The 23,610-nt window shown below is 41.3% G+C and overlaps 1 protein-coding gene across 1 annotated transcript in view; it reads left to right on the top strand.

The window, feature by feature from the left end:
* The window catches only part of ATP10B (ATPase phospholipid transporting 10B (putative)), a 369,072-nt gene that overhangs the window by 229,725 nt on the left and 115,737 nt on the right, over positions 1–23,610 (top strand). Inside the window, exons 14-16 of the mRNA XM_063447492.1 lie at positions 9,910–10,222; positions 10,894–10,970; positions 11,520–11,645. Of these exons, the coding sequence (XP_063303562.1) occupies positions 9,910–10,222; positions 10,894–10,970; positions 11,520–11,645 (516 nt within the window). The remainder of the gene's footprint in view (positions 1–9,909; positions 10,223–10,893; positions 10,971–11,519; positions 11,646–23,610) is intronic.

The raw sequence follows: 23,610 nt of genomic DNA, 5'->3' as shown, positions 1-23,610 counted from the left end.
TTACTTAGATAAACTCCAGAAGCTCTTCACAAGTTTTATCTGGACCCAACACAAAATCAGAGTGGCAGCGAAAGTGCTGTGCAGGCCCCTAGTGAAGGGTGGCCTGGTATTCCAGATATTAAACTGTACTATAGGGCGGCCATCCTTGCCACGGTAATCCAAACCCATGCCCTGACGGATGCGCCACAATGGGTGGAGATGGAGATGGGCCCCAAAGTCCTTAGATTCCTCTTTTGGGTACCTCACAAAAGAAGGCCGACAAACCCAGACATGCCTCTCACCACATTACTGCTTCTCAAAACTTGGGACACGACCAGAAAATACCTGGGATTTACACAAAAATAGGCACAAGCCACCCCCCTGTACAGCATGCATTTAGCAAACCCCACCTTTGACCACCGCCCCTGGATACATAGAAACATAGAAACATAGAATGATAAGAACCATTCGGCCCATCTAGTCTGCCCAGTTTTCTAAATACTTTCATTAGTCCCTGGCCTTATCTTATAGTTAGGATAGCCTTATGCCTATCCCACGCATGCTTAAACTCCTTTACTGTGTTAACCTCTACCACTTCAGCTGGAAGGCTATTCCATGCATCCACTACCCTCTCAGTAAAGTAATACTTCCTGATATTATTTTTAAACCTTTGTCCCTCTAATTTAAGACTATGTCCTCTTGTTGTGGTAGTTTTTCTTCTTTTAAATATAGTCTCCTCCTTTACTGTGTTGATTCCCTTTATGTATTTAAATGTTTCTATCATACAACAGGGATGCACCCATGTAAGCCACTTGTACGGGAATGACAGACTACTCGACTTCCCAGACTTACAACATAAATACACCCTATCAGACAGAACACTGTTCCAATACCTCCAATTAAAATTCCATGATGATAGACTCTAATGGCCAAGCTGAAACAGCTAATATTGGGCACATCGAGCGGGCATGCACATCCACAAGCCGTCCAAGGAAACTGCTTTCCTCTCTATACAATATACTAATCCAACCCAACACATACCACCCTAGTAGCTTTATGCTAGGAAGATATAGGCAAGATATTCACTGAACAACAATGGGAAAAGACCTTCTTAGCACACAAACGGAGGACTACTTGTGCCTCACACCTGGAGCAAATGCGTAAAATCTAATATCGCTAGTACATTGTGCCAGACAGGTTGGATATATCCAAATACCACCAACAAGTGTTGGCAATGTCAGGGGGAGAGGGGAACGATGTACCACATATGGTGGATGTGCCCCAAGGTAGCCCGATACTGGAGAGAGGTGGAAGCAGTGGCAACTAGGGCCATGAACAGGGAGATCATGATATCACCATAGTGTGGCCTTCTGTTTATTGAGCTAGAGGACTTCGATAGGATAGACTCTCGCCTACTGTACCATATACTGGTGGCAGCCAACACACTCATAGCGAGGACATGGAAACAGGCTCTCACACCCACCAAAGCGGCCCTTATTCAGCAAATATCCCTGAACCTAGAATGAGATGAGACTCAACAAACAAAGCCCCTCGAATAAACATGCCATCATGGTCCACACGCAATGGGAGGCTGGAGTTGGAGAGAGGGCTGGAGGGGAGATGAGGTAATGTAAAAAATATTAAAATAATGAACAAAAACCAAATAAAAAGAAAATTTGAAAAAGATGCCTTGAGTGATTAACAACTCAGGAGAGAGTTCTAAGGTTAAAGCACCCCTATAGCATCATGACAATGCACATGGGCAGAAACACCCAAACATCACTTCATCATTGCATGTCTACCCACATGTACATAGTTATAGTGTCTCTACGCTCCTTTCAGCGGGTGCTCCCGACCAGCTGACTGGCTCGGCCCAAGCCCACACTGACATACATAATACAAAACACCAAATTGGTCATGATGCTAATGACATCATCACATCACGTGCGTGCCAACTTCATGACACCGATGACATTATGGCATGTCAAAACGCCCGGATACAAATGTTTTGGGGGCGCAGCTCCCAATTTAAAGAGCCAACCTATAAAAGGCTGGTTCACACATAGAACTTTGCCTTTTTGTGATTCTTTTGCTAGTTCCCAATAGTGCTTTACATCTGGTTGTTCTATTTGGTATTTTGACTTCGGCTATCCTGGCAAACAGAACCTCGCCACAGGTTTTTGGAGGGGCCTGCTTGCCAGCCTCCTGCCAAAAGACTATGGGCCAGATCAGCGACTGTTAAGACTCATATTATATTCCCCCTGCTTCCCCTGGTTCGGCACTTCCATTCGTGCGCATAGAACCGAACGCTAGCTCCCTGGCGGCCGTTCGCATGGACCAAAACCGCGGATAGACTTCAGGAGGACTTAGCCGTGAATGCCCTGGAACTTAGTCAAACTTTGACTTCCAGGAAATTCCTGAAACCCTGAACCGATCTGGGTGATTTCTGGATATGTTGGTCACCCAGATCGGGGCTATTAGGGGATGTAACGTTTGTGAGGGTTTCGTGTGTTTTGGGGATATTTGGGGGGTTTTGTAAAAATATGTGTTTTTTGTGTCTAGAAATAATTGAGTTAATACAGTACTTGACACAATTATCTCCCAGGTACAAAGGAGGGATTGACCTAGTTTGTATGGGAGTGCCCTGGATCTGAGAGCCAATGTGATTGTGTATTTGTTTCTACTATGGTTTACTCTCAGGTCTAGGGGGGAGTGTCATAAAAGGCCAGTTGTGGTCCCATTAAAATTAGTTCACTTCACCCTCAACACAGAGCCTCATCTCGTGCACAGCTATTCCTGACTCTCTGGAGTAGGAGAGGTCCACCCACTGGAAGCTGAATCCTAGGCTTGGATCCAGGGTGGGTGGGGGACAGCTTATGGTGTCCGGTGCGGTGCTTACAGTACTCCAGGCTACTAGGAAGCGATTGGGTGCCAGGCGGTCCGTCACACTGAATACTCTCTGTAACGTAGCCTCCTGTACCCCGGTTGGGTACCTCCGCCAAAGGATGCTCCTAGTGCTCATTGAGGACTCCAAGCACTCCACCAGACACCATCAGCACTGCAAACCCCATGAACTGCTGTAGCTTGGTTGGTGGTCCCGCCATCTCCTACCCACCCTGGACCTAAGACAAGGATCCATCTTCCAGTGGGTGAACCTCTCTTCCTCCAGAGAGTCAAGCAGGAACAGCTCTTACAAGAGCTTAGTGATTATAATCCCAGGGGAGTATAGTGATATAGCAATCCCCATAGTAGATGCAGCCTTTTCCCCCACACATGAGACGAGGCTCTATGTTGAGGGCAAAGCAGGAAGTCTTTAATGCAAAGCAAGCACTTACAATTTATACACACATTTAAACCCCCAACAGCCTCATTTACATACAATAGGTTACATAGAGCACTATAGTACAAGGATGGGTGGGGTCAGACAATAGCAAGGGCTGATGGGAGATTGAGGAGGGACAAAGCAGCCAGTTTAAACTGGTCTGGCAGTGTCCCTGGGACAACACCCTGCTGGGGAAACAATAGGACAGGAACATGTCTTTTTGCAGGGCCCGTAGTCTTTGGGCAGGAGGCTGGCAAACAGGCCCCTCCAAAAAACAGTGGCGAGGTCATTTTCGCCACACTCTCCATTCTCCTATTTTGACTCAGCTCACGTATCTGGTTTCCTGACTCGGCTTACATACATCGTTTTCATTATTTCTGGTTCCCTTGATCCTGACTTGTTCTTGACTATTCTCTAGCTGTCTAACGTAGAGTCCGGCCACTCTATGGTCCAGTATACGTTTTTCTTTTACATCCTGCGTCTTAGGCCTCATTGGAGTCCTGACACATATAGTGCAAATTCCAGGTTTTGTTTTGATTAGAACTGAAACACTACTAAGAATGGCTAATTCTGAAATTCCTATCTGACAGAGAAATTTAGGTCAACAGCACTGAGGTTCTAAAATATTGCATTAGGTGCCTTTTTATAGCTCGTAAAATATAGGAGAGTTGTATGCAAAGGGTGAAATGGTAAAAGGAAATGGGCAAACAGCCTGTCTAGTTTCCCTATCAAGGTTATAGGTTATTGTTGCAGGATGGGGTGACATGCTCCAGCAAAGAGCCACACATTTAAGATGTTTTTGGGGATCTTAAGTCAACAAGTCTCTCCCTTACATACCTGTCTCTTGCTCTCTCCTATGGTACAGTGCTTTGCTCTCTCCTCCAGCTCTGCTTCACTCCTACTTGATATTTCCTATCCTAATGTCTCTAATACCCCACCTCCTATAGACTGTAAGTTTTCTTGTAATTGTCCTATTTATTGTTACATCCCCCCTCTCAAAATATTGGAAAGCGCTACGGAATCTGTTGGCGCTATATAAATGGCAATAATAATAATAATAACAAAGTCACAAGTCTTTGAGATCTTTCTTGTTTACCAAGTACAGATTTTACCTACCGTATATACTCGAGTATAAGTCGAGTTTTTCAGCACATTTTTTGAAAAACCCCAACTCGACTTATACTTGAGTCAGTGTCTGTATTATGGCAATTTACATTGCCATAATACAGACTGGGGCTGGCAGGAAGCTCTTACCTCTCCTGCAGCTCCTGTCAGCTCCCTTCTCCTCTGCGCCGGTCCGGTCAGCACCTCTGTCAGCTCCCAGTGTAAGTCTCGCGAGAGCCGCGGGGTCATAGTGCGGCTCTCGCGAGACTTACAGTGGGACTTGCAGAGGGAGCTGACCGGACCGGCGCGGAGGAGAAGGGAGCTGACAGGAGCTGCAGGAGAGGTAAGTGCTTCCTGCCAGCCCCCCTCCACTGAACTGCCAATGCCACTGGACCACCAGGGAGTAAGAGCCCCCCTCCCTGGCCAGCTAACAAGCAGGGAGGGGAGAGGAAAAAAATAAAAAATATATACATAATAATAATATAAATCATACTTAAAAAATAATAATAAAAAAAATTAAAAGAATTAAAAAAAATAATAATAAAAATGCCCACCCCCCACCAAGGCTCTGCCACACACACACACACACATACACACACACACATACACACACACACTGCATTCATACACACACTGCACTCATACACACACACTGCACTCATACACACACTGCACTTATACACACACACTGCACTCATATACACACACTGCATTCATTATATACACACACTGTAAATAAATATTACATTAATATAATTTTTTTAGGATCTAATTTTATTTAGAAATTTACCAGTAGCTGCTGCATTTCCCACCCTAGTCTTATACTCGAGTCAATAAGTCTTCCCAGTTTTTTGGGGTAAAATTAGGGGCCTCGGCTTATATTTGGGTCGGCTTATATTCGAGTATATACGGTATGTATTGAAAGCTATAATTATTTTACTCTGTGTCCAAGTCCAATTAATTGACAGGTTAGAATCTGACACCTTGCAGTTTATTTTGCTTATAGTGGGCACATAATCCAAATGGGACTTATGTGATAAGAACATATGGATCATCCTTTATATGCTATCTTTGCTGTTGACGGCATTTTTTTTTTTTTAATTGATTCTGATACAGGTAAGGACCTGTTTCCAACGAGTAATCTATGAACACTGATTATTTTGTTGTGTCTGTTAGATAGTGGTGGGCCCCCAATCCCCTTTTTGCCTGTACTAGGTACCCATCTAGTGGCCCAAATAAAGGAGAACTAAAGGTTAATGCTGCCACCATGAGTACTCTGGTTGTGGCTTTTTCTTCTCGTATGGGCTCAATAAGGTACCATGCAATACAAATAAGGTATCAGAATGTTCCTCAGTAGAAGCACCTCTGACAGCAACCTCAAATATCTCTGTATGTGCTGTGACTTATACTGAAATTGCACCATGACCACTTCAAAACATTGAAGTATTCAGGGTATTTCAAGTAACTATTTTTTTGTTCTTTTATGTTTGCTTTAAAACATGTGTTGTCTTTTTTAGCACATATGGAGTTATTTGCTGTTGGGTTTGCAATTGTTATAATGCTCTCCTAGCATGCTGACCTGGGACAATCCATGCAATTGCATGGATTGTCCCAGGTCAGCATGCTAGGAGAGCATTATTAATTAGTTTGGAGCTTTGTTTTTCTTGAGCTGGCATCATTGGTGCTCTCTCCATACACATACACATACTTACATTGTCTTTGGTTAATGACAATTAATCCAGCCTCTATAGCTACCTCATCTCATTGATGCCATTATGGTGAATGGATTTGCCTGCTCCTTCTAGGGGCATAGATGTAGGGGATTTTTTTTCTTCTCTGAAACATTAGTATATTTGGTTGTACCACCTGTTTGTATAATTTCCAGGTTAGAACTTTCTTTGCTTTGCTGTAACCAGGGGCGTATTAGCCGCGAGGCAAACAAGGCATTTGCCTTGGGTGGCATTTTCCAGGGGGCGGCAAAACAAGCCGCCCCCAAACGCCCAGGGCAAATGCCTTGTTAGCCTTGCGGCTAACTGACATGCCGTCTGGGCGGGCGGGCGGTCTGCTGGGCAGTGCTGGCGGCCGGCCGGCGAGGGAGCACTTCCTCTGAGCTGTCTGCTCAGCTCCCTCGCGCGCCGCAGAGTGAGGCTGGGAGCCGGAATATGACGTCATATTCCGGCCCCGCCTCCCAGCCTGACTCTGCGGGCGGCGCGCGAGGGAGCTGAGCAGACAGCTCAGAGGAAGTGCTCCCTCGCCAGCCGCCTGCCAGCGCTGCCCAGCAGCCACTGGACCACCAGGGAGAAATAGGAACCCCTCCCCCCCAGCATTCCCAAAGGTAAGGAGGCTGGGGGGTTAAATTTAAAAAAAATAAAAAAAAATGTGTTAAATATGTGAGTGAGTGAGTATGTGTGTATGTCTGTTAGTGTGTGTGTGTGTGTGTGAATGTGTGTGTGTCTGTCTGTTAGTGTGTGTGTATGTCTGTTAGTGTGTGTCTGTGTATGTCTGTTAGTGTGTGTGTGTGAATGTCTGTTAGTGTGTGTGTGTGTGTGTGAATGTCTGTTAGTGTGTCTGTGTATGTCTGTTAGTGTGTCTGTGTATGTCTGTTAGTGTGTCCGTGTATGTCTGTTAGTGTGTCTGTGTATGTCTGTTAGTGTGTCCGTGTATGTCTGTTAGTGTGTGTCTGTGTATGTCTGTTAGTGTGTGTGTGTGTGAATGTCTGTTAGTGTGTCTGTGTATGTCTGTGTATGTCTGTTTGTGTGTCCGTGTATGTCTGTTAGTGTGTGTCTGTGTATGTCTGTTAGTGTGTGTCTGTGTATGTCTGTTAGTGTGTGTGTGTGTGAATGTCTGTTAGTGTGTGTGTGTGTGTGTGAATGTCTGTTAGTGTGTCTGTGTATGTCTGTTAGTGTGTGTGTGTCTGTCTGTTAGTGTGTGTGTCTGTCTGTTAGTGTGTCTGTGTATGTATGTTAGTGTGTGTATGTCTGTTAGTGTGTGTGTGTCTGTGTATGTCAGTGTGTGTGTCTGTTTGTGTGTGTATGTCTGTTAGTGTGTGTGTATGTATGTCTGTTAGTGTGTATGTCTGTTAGTGTGTGTGTATGTTTGTCTGTTAGTGTGTGTCTGTTAGTGTGAGTGTGTGTGTATCTGCTAGTGAGTGTGTGTCTGTTAGTGAGTGTGAGTGTGTCTGTAAGTGTGTGTGTGTTTCTGTTAGCGAGTGTGTGTTTCTGTTAGCTAGTGTATGCGTATCTGTAAGTGAATGTGTGTGTGTGTATTTAGAAGGTGGGGCGGGGGAAGGGTGCGGGCGGGGGGAAGGGTTGGATGGGGGTGGCACGGGCAGGAGGGGGGCGCCTGAGTTTTGTCCTGCCTAGGGCAGCACAAAACCAGGATACACCACTGGCTGTAACTATCTGAATTGTAAACCTGACACTGATGATACAACCAGTATTTTGATCGATAGCAGCCAGTGCAAATACTATTTTGTTAATGTTGGATCTATTTTAATGGTCCATATAGATAAAACAGTTACAGAGGAAAATTAAGCTGGTGACACAGTGAATGAGTTTAAGCATGTGTGGGATAGGCATAAGGCTATCCTAGCTATAAGCTAAGGCCAGGAATCAATGAAAGTAGTTACAAATCTGGGCAGACTAGATGGGCCGAATGGTTCTTATCTGCCATCACATTCTATGTTTCTATGTGACATGCCCTTTAGGAAGCTTAGACCAGTTAAATTCTTGTCACATCTACCTTTTTAATTTGATATTCATCACTTGTCTACATTCACAGAAACCGCAGGTTCTCTATTGTGTACGTTGTGACGAATGCACCCTACTCCAAGAGTGTGCGTGATGTAGTTGTGGCGGTGAAAGGGTTAAAGTTCACTATTTGTCTGCACTAGACCGGAAATAATGATAAAATCCCACTTAACACCACCCACACTTAACCATAATAATATAAATATTACTATTTTAACGCTGCCACCACCAAGACAATTTATAAATGGGGCGCCTTGGTCCCCCAGGTATCTTAATAATAAAAATCCACCAAATACAACTTAGCACAATATTTACGCAATTGCAAAATACTAATTAGTCTCTTCAGGTAACATGATTCTTTACCAGACAAAGGCAGAACTTAATAAAGGAATATTTATTATGAGCAAAATATAGTCACAGTGCATACAAAAAATAGATGATAAACATATTATTTACACCAACAACAGATAAAAACAAAAGGGATAAAATAACAGAAGTCCTAATCACTTACTCCTTAGGTTTTCAAAGTAAAACTTCTGGCCAGGGGGTCTCTGGCAAGGAAGATGGTGGCTCACTCAAAATTTGATTTTAGCCCCAAGCAAGAACAATACACATTTCAGTATAATTGGATATATACCCTGTGGATTATCAAGCCTGGCCCAAAGGGCATACCTATAGAGACAATAAGTGACCACCCCCTTGTTTTCCAGACCTACATCAATCCAAATAGAAACTTTTTTCTTCTATCTCTATCAATTTGTTACTATTTTTCCATTCCATAGACATGTCCCACTTCTTACTTGTGACCCAATATAGTGGACAACACAATCCCTTTCCATATGGTTAAGTTACGCAAATCATGTTTAGGCTTGATGAGAGGATTGTGCTTGTCCAATTCTAAATATAATAAAAATGAGGCTTAAGTATTAATCTGTGGATAAGTACTAATGTTTCTTTTGGATATGTTACTGGAACACAAGGGTGTTTTTCTTGAAAGCTAATGATCATTAACATATCAAAGAAATTAGCTCATCGATTAAGAGTTACAAGCCATATGGGCCTGTATGTCTAGTTACATTGGAACTAGACATACAGGCTTTTCAAGTGTAGAAATTCACACCTTGCAGAGCCTTTGATAAATCAGAGAATCAATCCATGTGGTAAACCATCTGATCCCTTTCACATGCAATTTACATTACCCCTTTTGTCATCTGACCTCTACCAAGTGGCCAGTTCATGTATGCACTACATAAATTACATTAAATGGCAATATGCTATAGTGTAACAATGAATTATGCACCCTTGGCATGACATACTTCTGCAAGCTTCTTAGTATGATAGGTTATGAAACAAACATATGTTTTTCAACTTAATGTTGTGTTTCAGCTTGATGTCACTTGGAGGTTCTATCAATTTTAATAAGGCAATATGCAATTCACTATACTCAATATACTTTTCTGACAGAGACAGTACAAGAAAGACTTCGGCTCTCATGTAGAAAGGAATATAATGCATAAATGAATTAGGTAATTGTGAGCATTCTTAGTTTAAAAAAATATAAAGAGCATGTGAAATAAATTATGGTCATACAGCTGGTCATTGTCACTTCATTTTAATATATGCAATATGTGATGTACAATAATATATACTTGACACTTTTATTAGATATGCTGGCCATTAAGCTTAAACTGGACAATCTTTGAAAATATAATGGAAATAAGTAATAATAACTTCTTTTTATTTTAATATTTGAAGGAAACTTGTGAGTCCATCCTTGACTTCACATTGGAGGAAATTAACAAGTTTGCTACTGAAAAAAAGAAGAGAAGCATCTTTAAAAGACATAGGGCAGAAATGTCTCCCGAAGTTGAGACTTCTCCCCCAGAAGTTGGATTGGTGATTGATGGAAAGACTTTAAATGTCATCATTAATGGTGACCTGCAAACAAAATTTTTGGAATTGACAAAATGCTGTCGTTCAGTTTTATGCTGTCGGGCTACACCTTTACAAAAGAGCATGGTGGTCAAATTAGTACGAGATACATTAAATGTCATGACCCTTTCCATAGGTAACATTAATATCTGATTCCTACCAAATTTACACCTATTTAAGGATTGTTTCACTGTCTTTTTTAGTAATGCAAGCTACATTGAGTGTTATGTATAAAGGAGCAGTTGTAAGGTAAAGTTCTAAAGGTTGTGTTATCACAATAATTAACGTTCTTACTTATTGTACCATTTTGAACTTTGCCAAACAAATGTTATTTACGGATAGTGTGTATACAATGTGGTTTAAATCACTTTAACGAGAACTGTTATACTCATATGCACATTGACAGTATTATTTCTCAAATTGAGATCTTTATTAAAAATATTTCTGTATTGTTGTGAGATAGACATTACCAATTACCATTAAATCCACTTTACTTACCGTAATATGGATCATATAAATACAAATTGGAAAATCTGCAGGTGATATTTCACTCATGATCCATGAACTTTTTTGCACAGTTTTTTTTTTCTTTTTTCATCTTCTTCTGCAGCATACAAATGTCACATTTTCTTAAAGCCTTGATAGAGAGATATGCATACTAATTGCAAAATTAATTTATTTGTTTTAATCAATTGCCAGATGCCAGAAAAAAAATCACATTTCTAATGCTGACACTTACTAAAATTATATATTTTATGTTATAAACCAATGCCTTACACAATACTTTCTTTTTTTTTACCTTATTAGGAGATGGTGCAAATGACGTCAGTATGATCCAGGCTGCAGATGTTGGAATTGGTATTTCAGGTCAAGAAGGCATGCAGGTAAAATCTGAAATACTTTCTAAAATATAAGTCAATATATTTAGCATATTAATATTAGTAGTGGTAGTAGTATTTATATAGCATCAACATATTCTGCAGTGCTTTAAAATTATAGAAAGGAGATATCAGAAGTGAAGAAGGCCTTGTTTAAATGAGCATACAATCTACACTGATTTGAGGTAGGATGATAATGATATACAAATTAGTATTTCACATAATTTAATTACTTCTGTTAAGTAATAATGTGGGTTACTAGTAGTAATAATACTATATCTATTCAGAATTAACTTTTTGGGTGTTAAGAATATCAATTGTGCCATATAGTTAGGGATCAGTGTGAGAGATTTAAAATGTGCTGCCTGAACCTAAATACAATAAATCTGTGCCTATTTTGCGCTTTAAATTTCAGTAACAACTGACTGAATAAAAGCTGTCTGGTCACACATTTCCCAGCCCTGAACCAGCAGTCTGCAATGTTTAGCAATATGCAAATAAATCAATAAAAACATTTTTTTTTTTTATTCATGCTTTTCTTTTTATATACTCCAGGCAGTAATGTCCAGTGATTTTGCCATATCCCGCTTCAAACATCTTAAGAAACTTTTGCTAGTTCATGGTCACTGGTGCTACAGTCGTTTGGCAAAAATGGTTGTTTATTTTTTCTACAAAAATGTGGTACGTATTTCAGTTTAGAGCATTATTTTATTGTATAAATAAATGTAAATGTAATGTAAACAGCCAGTGGGGTCACATTGCCAGTGTCTTCTGAAGACAATCCATTCATGGAAGTCAATTAAAACATTTTAGTCCTTGATAGTCCATTGTAAATGTAAAGTATGTATGATGAATAAAATAGGAATGTATAAAATACAGATATGGGTAAGCGCTAGACGATCAACAATGGACAAATAATGCAGCAAACACTGTAAAACAAGGGGACTCCCTTTAACCCCTTATATCAAATACAGAGGAAGCAAACAAGGAGAACACGGGTTGAGCTATTTCACAATAAACATAAGAAAAAAATAGTCCACAATTTTCAGTTTCCAATAATATTGCCACCTTGTTCTTCTCTTCATTTGACCTTATTCAATGGACTGATTCCCAGGCAGACATACCTTTGACCTGATCTTTTCCAACCTTTGCTCTTTTTCTAACTTCTCTAACACACCTTTCTTTCTGTCCGATCACCAACTTCTTACCTGTACTGTGAATATGTCCCTCACTCAATATTATTAAATCTAGCTCATATCGGGCTATCAGAAATCTGAGCTTTTTTGATTTGCATTTCTCCACTTTCTACTGTCTAAACTCTCTTGCTGTTCCCCTCAAGCTACCTCATACCACAATTCTGTCCTAATATGACTGTACCTATAAAAGCTCATTATAAGTGCCAATCAAAGGTCACCCAATAAAATTGAGAGTGCAGCACTACAGAAATAACAAAGTTATAAAACATATATATATATATATATATATATATATATATATATATATATATATATAAACACTCACCCCTCCAAATAAATACAAGGGGTAAATACCATATGTGAAAAAAAACAGAAAGAAAAAGAAAACACAATTGTACCACTAGATGTGACGTGTTTGACCAATCAATTTTGTCACTTCTGGGTATTACCTTTGTTTACAAGGTCCATAATCCTCCTGGACAGGTAGCCACCGAGAGGGAAAAAATGGTGTGGATCGGCTATTTGCCGTGGAGTCACTTCCACCTGTCGGCTTTGACCACAATACCCAAGATGCTTTACAATTAACCAGTCATGATTTAAATGGCATCCTAACAGATTTTTCATTACATACATTCGAGGAAATCCTCAGAGGTCATTTTGAAGTTGGAATAAGTATGCGAAAAAGAAGACAAAATAAACAGAAGTAAACATATCATTAACCCCTTAAAGACTGAGCCAAATGTACACGTTGTGAACAAAACAAAACGTAAACAAAACCTGGCATTTGCGCTATATGTCTGTCCAACCTAAATCACCTCTTTCGTATTAAATGCACCCCCCCTTATTATATATAATTTTATTCAGGGGAAACAGGGCTTTCATTTAATATCAAATATTTAGCTATGAAACATAATTTAATATGAAAAAAATGGGGAAAAAAATAAGTGTTTTTTTTTTTAGTTCTACATGACATTTTAACTGTCCATGTTATAATACTGTTTGCGTTTACTGCAATAAAATACACATATTTGTATTCAGCAAAGTCTCACGTGTAAAACCTATGTACAGGTTTTATGGTGTTTTGGGAAGTTGTTCTATAGGTTTAAAAATAATATCAGGAAGTATTACTTTACTGAGAGGGCAGTGGATGCATGGAATAGTCTTCCAGCTGAAGTGGTAGAGGTTAACACAGTAAAGGAGTTTAAGCATGCGTGGGAAGGCATAAGGCTATCCTAACTATAAGATAAGGCCAGGGACTAATGAAAGTATTTAGAAAATTGGGCAGACTAGATGGGCCGAATGGTTCTTATCTGCCTTCACATTCTATGTTTCTATGTTACAGGGTCAAATATAGCACATACATTTGAAATTGAAATTCGCCAGATTGGTTACGTTGCCTTTGAGACTGTATAGTAGCCCAGGAATTAAATTTACACCCATAATGGCATACCATTTGCAATAGTAGACAACCCAAGGTATTGCAAATGGGGTATGTCCAGTCTTTTTTAGTAGCCATTTGGTCACAAACACTGGCCAAAGTTACCGTTAATATTTGTTTGTGTGTGAAAAATGCAAAAAAACACCAATTTTGGCCAGTGTTTGTGACTAAGTGGCTACTAAAAAGACTGGACATTCCCCATTTGCAATACCTTGGGTTGTCTACTATTGCAAATGGTATGCCATCATAGGGGTAATTTTCATTCTTGGGCTACCATAAAGTCTCAAAGGCAACGTAAACCAATCTGGCGAATTTTAATGTGAAAAAAATGAAACACAAGCCTTATATTTGACGCTGTAACTTTTGAAAACACCATAAAACCTGTACATGAGGGGTACTCTTGTACTCGGGAGACTTCGCTGAACACAAATATTTGTGTTTCAAAACAGTAAAAAGTATCACAGCAATAATATCGTCCGTGTAAGTGCTGTTTACATAAATATATATGTAGAATTAATATATGTATATATATATATATATATATATATATATATACATGGTAGTTTTGAAAAGCACTCCAAGGACTTCATATAAGGTGAAAATAAACTTAGCTTTATTCTGCAACAACCAAAGGTGATCGACGTTTCAGTCCTACAACAGGACTTTCATCAGGATAACAGTGCATTCAAAATGTGACAATTTATATAGCAAACATAATAATTCAAGTACATTGGTTACAGCTGAGTCTTACCTGAGTTTGTGTGTGCACCAGTGTACTGCCCGCCGCAAAAACGCGGGCAAACACCGAATTCTACATATTGTATTCAGCAGCTGTTGCTGCTGTGAACCTCTGCGTGCTGGAGGTTGTCATGGCAACCGGCCGAGACGCTAGGAGGCGTGGTTACATTTGTTGTTATGATCACAAGTGCGATCGGTATTCTGGCCGCGGCTGCACCACACAGCTCAGTGAAGAAAAAAACTAAACACAGGGATTCAGTATGATCGGGCACCCAAATTTGTACAAATAAACACAGCTAAGGAGGGAGAGCAAGGTATTAGCTAGCTAAGGTATACATATGTAATACCGGGGGGCAACTTAAAGGAAAACTCAGGGACAAAAAATAAATAATAAATATATAAATATTCAAATAGAAATACATGCTCTGGTGGCTTTCAGTGCAATATGCCCATACACTCTGGTATCCTCTACAGCAAATTGTGGTTGAATGGCTGTTACTGGGTATAACTGACTGCATAACCAACCTAGTAGTTCTGGAGTTAATTAGGGGGCAAAAGTCACTTATAGCCATCCTAAATATACACACATCCATAAACCCAGAAATGCTACAACCAGTAGATATGAAAATAAATGTTTGGCATACATACTGCACAGGGTGCCAATGGGTCGTATCATAGGAATGGATATAGTAACTGAGAGAGACATAATTGGACCAAACTAAAAATAATAATAATGATGAACAATTGTAGTGTTGTCAAAAGTATATACATCTATCTACATATTCATAACTGGAGCTCCTAAAAGTACCCATATATACAATAACATAGTGGTTAATTATGCAAGTATGCTTTGCTTCTATGGAAATTAGCTATATTTAATCAAGTGTGAATAATGCACAAAGAATTAGTGATAACCCACAATGCAAGGTATATACATAGAGAAATGTCCATATTGCATAACTTGTATAGGTCTTATAGAAAGATGCCCAGACTGTATTTCTCGTTGAGGCCCCTAGGCTGCACCGTGTCCAAAGTCCTAATCCAGTGCAGTTCCCTCTGGAGCAGCATTTTCTTATGGTCCCCTCCTCTCATTGGTTGCGGGACGTGGTCGATTGCAATGAACTTCAACGATGGTAGAGGATGGCCTTTCTCCCAAAAGTGTTTCGCCACTGGTTGTTCAGATCCCTTGTCTCTGTATGCCACTCGTATACTCGATCGGTGGTTCCGCATTCTCTCCCTCAAGGGTAAGTCTGTTTTGCCCACGTATGTCAATCCACAAGGGCAGACTAGTTTATACACTACAAAATCACTGGTGCACTTAAGTCTATGCTTGATGGTATAAGTCTTGCCGGTGTGTGGGTGGGTAAAGGTTTTACTTGGTAGCATATGGCTACATGTAACGCACCCCAAACACCTGTAACAACCCAGATTCAGATGGGGTGAGGGTTGATTGTAGCAATGAGATGGGTCTGTCTTGACTAGTAGGTCTCTCAAATTCTTTCCCCTCCGGTAACACATCATAGGTCGATGTTTGAATTGGCTTGGTAGACTATTATCATTAATCATCATCCGCCAAAACCAAGGACACTATGACAGCACCAATGAGCCACTTCAAACCTAAAAGCACCTGGGACCCACTACCTAACCAATCCACCATCAAGACCTTCTTGAAATCATTAAACCAAGAAACACAACACCACCTAACACATGGCCATAAACCAAGACCGAATATAGCGAAAGAAGAGCGCCGGATCATCGCCTCATTGGCCAACGACCCAAGCCTGGTTATCCGCGCGGCAGATAAAGGTGGAGGAATTGTCCTGATGAACTATAGTGACTATAGACATGAAATACTGACCCAACTGGGAGATGTAACCACCTATCTAAAGTTGACAGCCGACCCAACACAGGCAATCATGCTCCAAATTCAACAAATACTACAACGAGGTCTAGATGCATCCTATATCACACAGGAACTATATCAATTTCTACTGCAGGAGAAACCCCGGACACCAATAATATATACACTACCTAAAATTCACAAGCACCCGACTCTACCACCTGGTAGACCTATTGTCTCGGCAATTGGAGGGGTACTAGAACCCATTGCCAAGTGGCTGGATTCACTATTCAAAGAACCAATTGAGAGCCTGCCAACATGCATCAAAGATACCCCAAGCCTGTTAGCCCAAGTTAAACAATTAACCCATTTGGAGAAAGGAGTGACTTTTGTCACATGCGATGTTAAGAGCCTGTACACAATCATCCCGCATAATACAGGCATCGATGCAATGAGAAAAATTCTAACAGTATCACCTTCCTACAGGGGACCACCGATAGAATACACTCTGGAACTACTCCTCTTGGTGCTTAATCGAAATTACTTCAGGTTTGAACACACATGGTACCAGCAAATCTCTGGAACTTCGATGGGAGCGGCCATGGCACCTATGTATGCTAATGGCTTTATGTATGTGTTCGAGCAGGAGCACATACTCACGCCATTTCAAAATAACATATTGTTTTACAGGCGCTTCATCGACGATATCATCATACTGTGGAAAGATGAAGGTACATCACCTGAAGAGATGCTCGAAACCATAAACAATTTGAACACACCGGTCCGGCTAACCATGGTCACCAATGACCAGTCTATTGACTTCCTGGATGTACGCCTATATAAGGAGAATGAGAAAATAGCCTTCACACTGTACAACAAACCCACGGACAGAAATACCATACTTCATGCCGACAGCTACCACCCCAGACATCTGATTAACTCTCTACCACAATCCCAGTTTATGAGAGTCATTAGGAACAACTCCAACTAGACTAATACCAAGTTACAGTTAAATTTGATGTGGGACAAATTTTTGGCCCGTGGATACAGCCCATCTGTTTTGCAACTAGCACTCAGTAAATGCTTTGAAGACCGGCCCATACAACCACCCAAGGAGCAAAGATTGATATTCCCCGTGACATACACTACCATTTCAGATCACATCAAAGAAACTGTTAACAGCAACTGGCGGATGATGATTAATGATAATAGTCTACCAAGCCAATTCAAACATCGACCTATGATGTGTTACCGGAGGGGAAAGAATTTGAGAGACCTACTAGTCAAGACAGACCCATCTCATTGCTACAATCAACCCTCACCCCATCTGAATCTGGGTTGTTACAGGTGTTTGGGGTGCGTTAAATGTAGCCATATGCTACCAAGTAAAACCTTTACCCACCCACACACCGGCAAGACTTATACCATCAAGCATAGACTTACGTGCACCAGTGATTTTGTAGTGTATAAACTAGTCTGCCCTTGTGGATTGACATACGTGGGCAAAACAGACTTACCCTTGAGGGAGAGAATGCGGAACCACCGATCGAGTATACGAGTGGCATACAGAGACAAGGGATCTGAACAACCAGTGGCGAAACACTTTTGGGAGAAAGGCCATCCTCTACCATCGTTGAAGTTCATTGCAATCGACCACGTCCCGCAACCAATGAGAGGAGGGGACCGTAAGAAAATGCTGCTCCAGAGGGAACTGCACTGGATTAGGACTTTGGACACGGTGCAGCCTAGGGGCCTCAACGAGAAATACAGTCTGGGCATCTTTCTATAAGACCTATACAAGTTATGCAATATGGACATTTCTCTATGTATATACCTTGCATTGTGGGTTATCACTAATTCTTTGTGCATTATTCACACTTGATTAAATATAGCTAATTTCCATAGAAGCAAAGCATACTTGCATAATTAACCACTATGGTATTGTATATATGGGTACTTTTAGGAGCTCCAGTTATGAATATGTAGATAGATGTATATACTTTTGACAACACTACAATTGTTCATCATTATTATTATTTTTAGTTTGGTCCAATTATGTCTCTCTCAGTTACTATATCCATTCCTATGATACGACCCATTGGCACCCTGTACAGTATGTATGCCAAACATTTATTTTCATATCTACTGGTTGTAGCATTTCTGGGTTTATGGATGTGTGTATATTTAGGATGGCTATAAGTGACTTTTGCCCCCTAATTAACTCCAGAACTACTAGGTTGGTTATGCAGTCAGTTATACCCAGTAACAGCCATTCAACCACAATTTGCTGTAGAGGATACCAGAGTGTATGGGCATATTGCGCTGAAAGCCACCAGAGCATGTATTTCTATTTGAATATTTATATATTTATTATTTATTTTTTGTCCCTGAGTTTTCCTTTAAGTTGCCCCCCAGTATTACATATGTATACCTTAGCTAGCTAATACCTTGCTCTCCCTCCTTAGCTGTGTTTATTTGTACAAATTTGGGTGCCCGATCATACTGAATCCCTGTGTTTAGTTTTTTTCTTCACTGAGCTGTGTGGTGCTGCCGCGGCCAGAATACCGATCGCACTTGCGATCATAACAACAAATGTAACCACGCCTCCTAGCGTCTCGGCCGGTTGCCATGACAACCTCCAGCACGCAGAGGTTCACAGCAGCAACAGCTGCTGAATACAATATGTAGAATTCGGTGTTTGCCCGCGTTTTTGCGGCGGGCAGTACACTGGTGCACACACAAACTCAGGTAAGACTCAGCTGTAACCAATGTACTTGAATTATTATGTTTGCTATATAAATTGTCACATTTTGAATGCACTGTTATCCTGATGAAAGTCCTGTTGTAGGACTGAAATGTCGATCACCTTTGGTTGTTGCAGAATAAAGCTAAGTTTATTTTCACCTTATATGAAGTCCTTGGAGTGCTTTTCAAAACTACCATGTGTATTATTGATGCCGACAAGCACCGGGCTATATAATTTTGACTATACTGGAGTGCAAGCTTTTGGACATTGTTATATATATATATATATATATATATATATAATAATTTTTTAAAATATTTATATATATATATATATATATATATATATATATTTGTGTAAGGGGCAAATAGCCGTATATGGAGTAAGGACAGGGCCGCCATCAGAAATTTTAGGGCCCCTGACACAGCTCAAGATCTGGGCCCCCTGGGCCAGCCCCAAGTCCGCCCACAAGGATGAAGTGTGTGTATATATAGTGGATGTAGAATGAGTGTCATTAATGCAGTGTGTATAGTGAATGTGTGTTACGACACTCACCACCAGATAAATTAAGCTGCCGTTTAGTCAATAATCCCCTTTTTCAGAAATGCAGGTTCTGTACAGCCGACCGTCAAACTCCCGAACGGAGGATACGTGAATGCGGCAACTCCCGACCATAAAATCAGCCGAACAAAATAACGAAAAGCGCTTTCCCAGTAATAATTCTCCCCACAAACGAGACCAAGCTTGAGGGTCAAACAGGAATCTGCTTTAATGGGGGTTACCTGCCCGGTATTTATGCAGGTCTCCCACAAGGTGGACACTCCCCTAGGGGACCTTGTGGAAGACTGTAACACATATAGGACAGTAGCCAATTGCAGTGGCTTCAGTGTAAGCCCTCCCCATTTTACCCATAAATCCTTCCTCTCTATCCTGGAGATAATTGGGAAGAAACCTAATTATCTCCAAGGATAGAGGCAAATTGCCATTTTAAATACAATATGAAAAATACATTAAAATACATAAATGAGGAAATACCGAATAAATATGGTCCGTGTAACGTATCCCCAGATAGCCTGGATCTGAGTGCTTATTTCTACCGAATAGCGCTCACATTCGATGTACATAGTTCAATCGCCATGGAGTCAAAGTCTCTCACAAGTCTTTTGGTATACGATTGACTCCATGGGACGGCTATCTGGGTGAAGTCCATACGTACGTTACAAAACGCCCGAACAGACCGGTGTTCGTATGCCTCGACGAAATAGAAAGCGGGCGGCAGCTTCCAGCGGTGTTCGGTAGATAAAGTGTCCGCTTTTAGTTCCATAGAATCGACACCGAACACCGCTGATATTCCTCGTGTCCCAAAATGGGCGCCGCCTCGTGGTCTGCATACGAACGACGACCCCCCATACGAATGGAATGGAGAGGTGTCTGCGGTTAACCACAACGTTCTAATTGGGGCCAAGAGGTTAACCAGCAGCACACTCCTCTCCTGGGTGGCCGTCCGTTCGGTAGTTTCAATCGGTATTCCGGAACCACACGAACAGGGACATACGGACAGGAAATCCAACGAAATAAAGGCAAACAGACGAACCAGCAATACTAGTCTGTACAGATGGATCTGTCACAATGTGGTATGTGTGTCATGGATGCAGTGTGTATAGTGGATGCAGATTGTATGTTTTGTGTAATGTATGTAATGTTTGTATGCCTGCATTAGATGCAGAGTGTGTGTGTAGTGAATGTAGGTGTGGATAGTGAATGCAAAGTGTGTGTTTGTGTAGTGTGTTTGTAGTGAGTGCAAAGGGTGTATAGTGCATGTAGTGTGATTGTGGTGAATGTAATATGTGTATAGTGAATGTAGTGTGTTTGCAGTGACTGCAAAGTAAGTATAGTGATTGTAGTGAGTGCAAAATGTGTATAGTTCATGTAGTGTGATTGTAGTGAATGCAAAATGTGTATAGTTCATGTAGTGTGATTGTAGTGAATGCAAAATATGTATGGTGAATGAAGTGTGATTGTGGTGAATGCAAAATGTGTATGTGAATGTAGTGTGATTGTGGTGAATGCAAAGTGTGTTTAGTAAATGTAGTGTGTTTGTAGTGAGTGCAACGTGTGTATAGTGAATGTAGTGTGTGTGTGTGTAGTGCAGTGTTTAGTGAATGTAGTGTGTGTAGTGCAGAGTGTGTTTAGAGAATGTAGTGTGTGTGTGTGTGTGTGTGTGTAGTGCAGAGTGTGTTTAGTAAATGTTGTGTGTGTGTGTGTTGTGCTGAGTGTGTTTAGTGAATGTAGTGTGTGTGTTTAGTGAATGTAGTGTGAGTGTGTGTAGTGCAGAGTGTGTTTAGTGAATGTAGTGTGTGTGTGTGTGTGTGAAGTGCAGAGTGTTTAGTGTGTGTAGTGCAGTGTGTTTAGTGAATGTAGTGTGTGTGTGTGTAGTGCAGAGTGTGTTTAGTAAATGAAGCGTGTGTGTAGTGCAGAGTGTGTTTAGTAAATGAAGTGTGTGTGTGTAGTGCAGAGTGTGTTTAGTGAATGTAGTGTGTGTGTGTGTGTGTAGTGCAAAGTGTGTTTAGTTAATGTAGTGTGTGTGTAGTGCAGAGTGTGTTTAGTAAATGAAGTGTGTGTGTAGTGCAGAGTGTGTTTAGTGAATGTATTGTGTGTGTGTTTGTAAGGATGCAGTGTTTGTGTAAAGTAGGGGGGAGGGGAGTATTAAAAAAAAATAATGATATTTATGTATATTTAAAATTTAAATTTTTGTTTCCCCTCCCTGGTTCTTACCTTGCCAGGGAGGGGGAGATCGCATTCCCTGGTGGTCCGGTGGAGAGAGCCAGCCGTGGTATATTGCAGAGGGGGCCCAGCAGCACACTTTCTTCCTTTCCAGCTCCTCTCTGACGAACTCTCGCGAGACCGGCCTGCGTGCTGTGCGGAGCGTTGCCACGGTAGCCCGTGGCAACGCTCTGGCGGCCGCAGGAGAGTTAGAAAGAGAGGAGCTGGAAGGAGGACAGAATGTGCTGCTGGGCCCCTCTCTGCAATGTACAGGTAGGGGGGCCCTCAGTGCACAGATATAAAGCGAAATTTGCTATATATCTGTGCACATAAGGAATGTGGGGCTCAGACTGCCAGAGCAGTCCAGGCCCCCCAGGACCGCCGGGCCCATGACAACCGTTATGGTTGTCATGCCCTGATGGCGGCCCTGAGTAAGGATCCAGCATAAGCGTAGGATAGTATAAAGGGAGCAAGTCGGTTGTGGTGTGCCGAGACCGACGATACGGTAGGCCTGTAAATAAAGAGGGCAAAAATAAATAATAAAATATTTAATACAGTCAACAAATATATATACAAATTAACTAGACATTTCCTTAAATGCATTACAGTATTTAATTCCTGGAAGAATTTTGAAGGTAGGAATCTAGGACCGAAAGTGGACACCATTTGTTGTGGGTAGGATAGTATGTTATCTCTACTGTTGGTCTGTGTTGACTCATTTCAGAATGTGGTAGAGCCAATAGGTAATGATATATGTGTTTACGTACATGGGATCGTTGAAGACAATGATCTGTCTGAGTGGTGGTGATGGTAGTGGATTCTCTGGCCTGAGGAAGGCATAAAAGGCAATGTGCATGGCTGGTAATGGCCGACTTGGTAGTATAATTGAATGGTTGTAGATCTAATAGGTCCGATAAGGATGAAAAGTTGCATGGCTATTGGTAATCTCTGAGAGGAACGTGGGAGAATGGATTCCTGAAAACCTCTGAGTATATTCTTGTCTGGTATGATAGCATGAAGTTATGGTAGTTTTGGCCATAGGTTATCCTGTGTTGTTGAATGCCTGTAAAATATATAATTAATGGTGTGTGAGATAGTTTAAGTTTAAGGTGACAAAAAGAAGCAAAACCTAGGAGAAATGGTTGAGCTATGTCGTGTTCCAATGAGATTCTTTAAGCCAGGTGAAAAGCTGTGTTATGTGTTCTACAAGTATGGGATGAAAGTGCTAGGTGGGATAGTGCATGCTATGCTGCATGAGTATGTCTAATCCATGATTTTGTCTCTGGAACGAAAGCGTGGCCGTGACTGTATGGGCGGCTGTAGGAAGCATATGATGAACATGCCTGGAATATAAATGAGACAATTGTCGGCAGGGATGTATACCCCTGTGTGGTACATGAAAGTGAAATGTGATAAGTGGCCAACCAAGTGAGTTCCCCAGAAATATCATGACCTTATGGATGAGTAGTGGCGTTTGTTGATGATATGACATGTGCCTAGTTGTCTGAGTAACAACGGATTGATGACCCTGACCATGATTTATCCCATGCCACAGCAGCTGCTACAATGGGGTAGATCTCCAAAAGGGGCTGAGGTGGTGGAAAAATTTCCAAACCTGGATGCCATGGCCAACAGCTCCAAAGCAATCGTTCCCGGTAGATCGCTGCCAAACCCGTGGTAGACGCCGCGTCTGACCATCTGGTTGGAGAAGTGTCAGACAATCCTGGAAGGAACATGCTTTTACCATGCCAAGTGGTTAAGAAATCCCCCCCCCATGTGCAGGTCTGCTGTTGCTGAGGTGTCTAGGGACATCCTCTGATCGTCATGTTGGAAGTGTGGAAAAAAGGGGAAAGTACTCTGGATGTGAAAGCGTGGTCTTGTGGTATGATTGGCATGGCAAAATTAAGGAACCTGGTAGGGATTGT

The sequence above is a fragment of the Pelobates fuscus genome, chromosome 3 (assembly GCF_036172605.1).
Source record: "Pelobates fuscus isolate aPelFus1 chromosome 3, aPelFus1.pri, whole genome shotgun sequence".
NCBI classification, from domain to species: Eukaryota; Metazoa; Chordata; class Amphibia; order Anura; family Pelobatidae; genus Pelobates; species Pelobates fuscus.
This window is presented reverse-complemented; position numbering and strand designations above follow the sequence as displayed.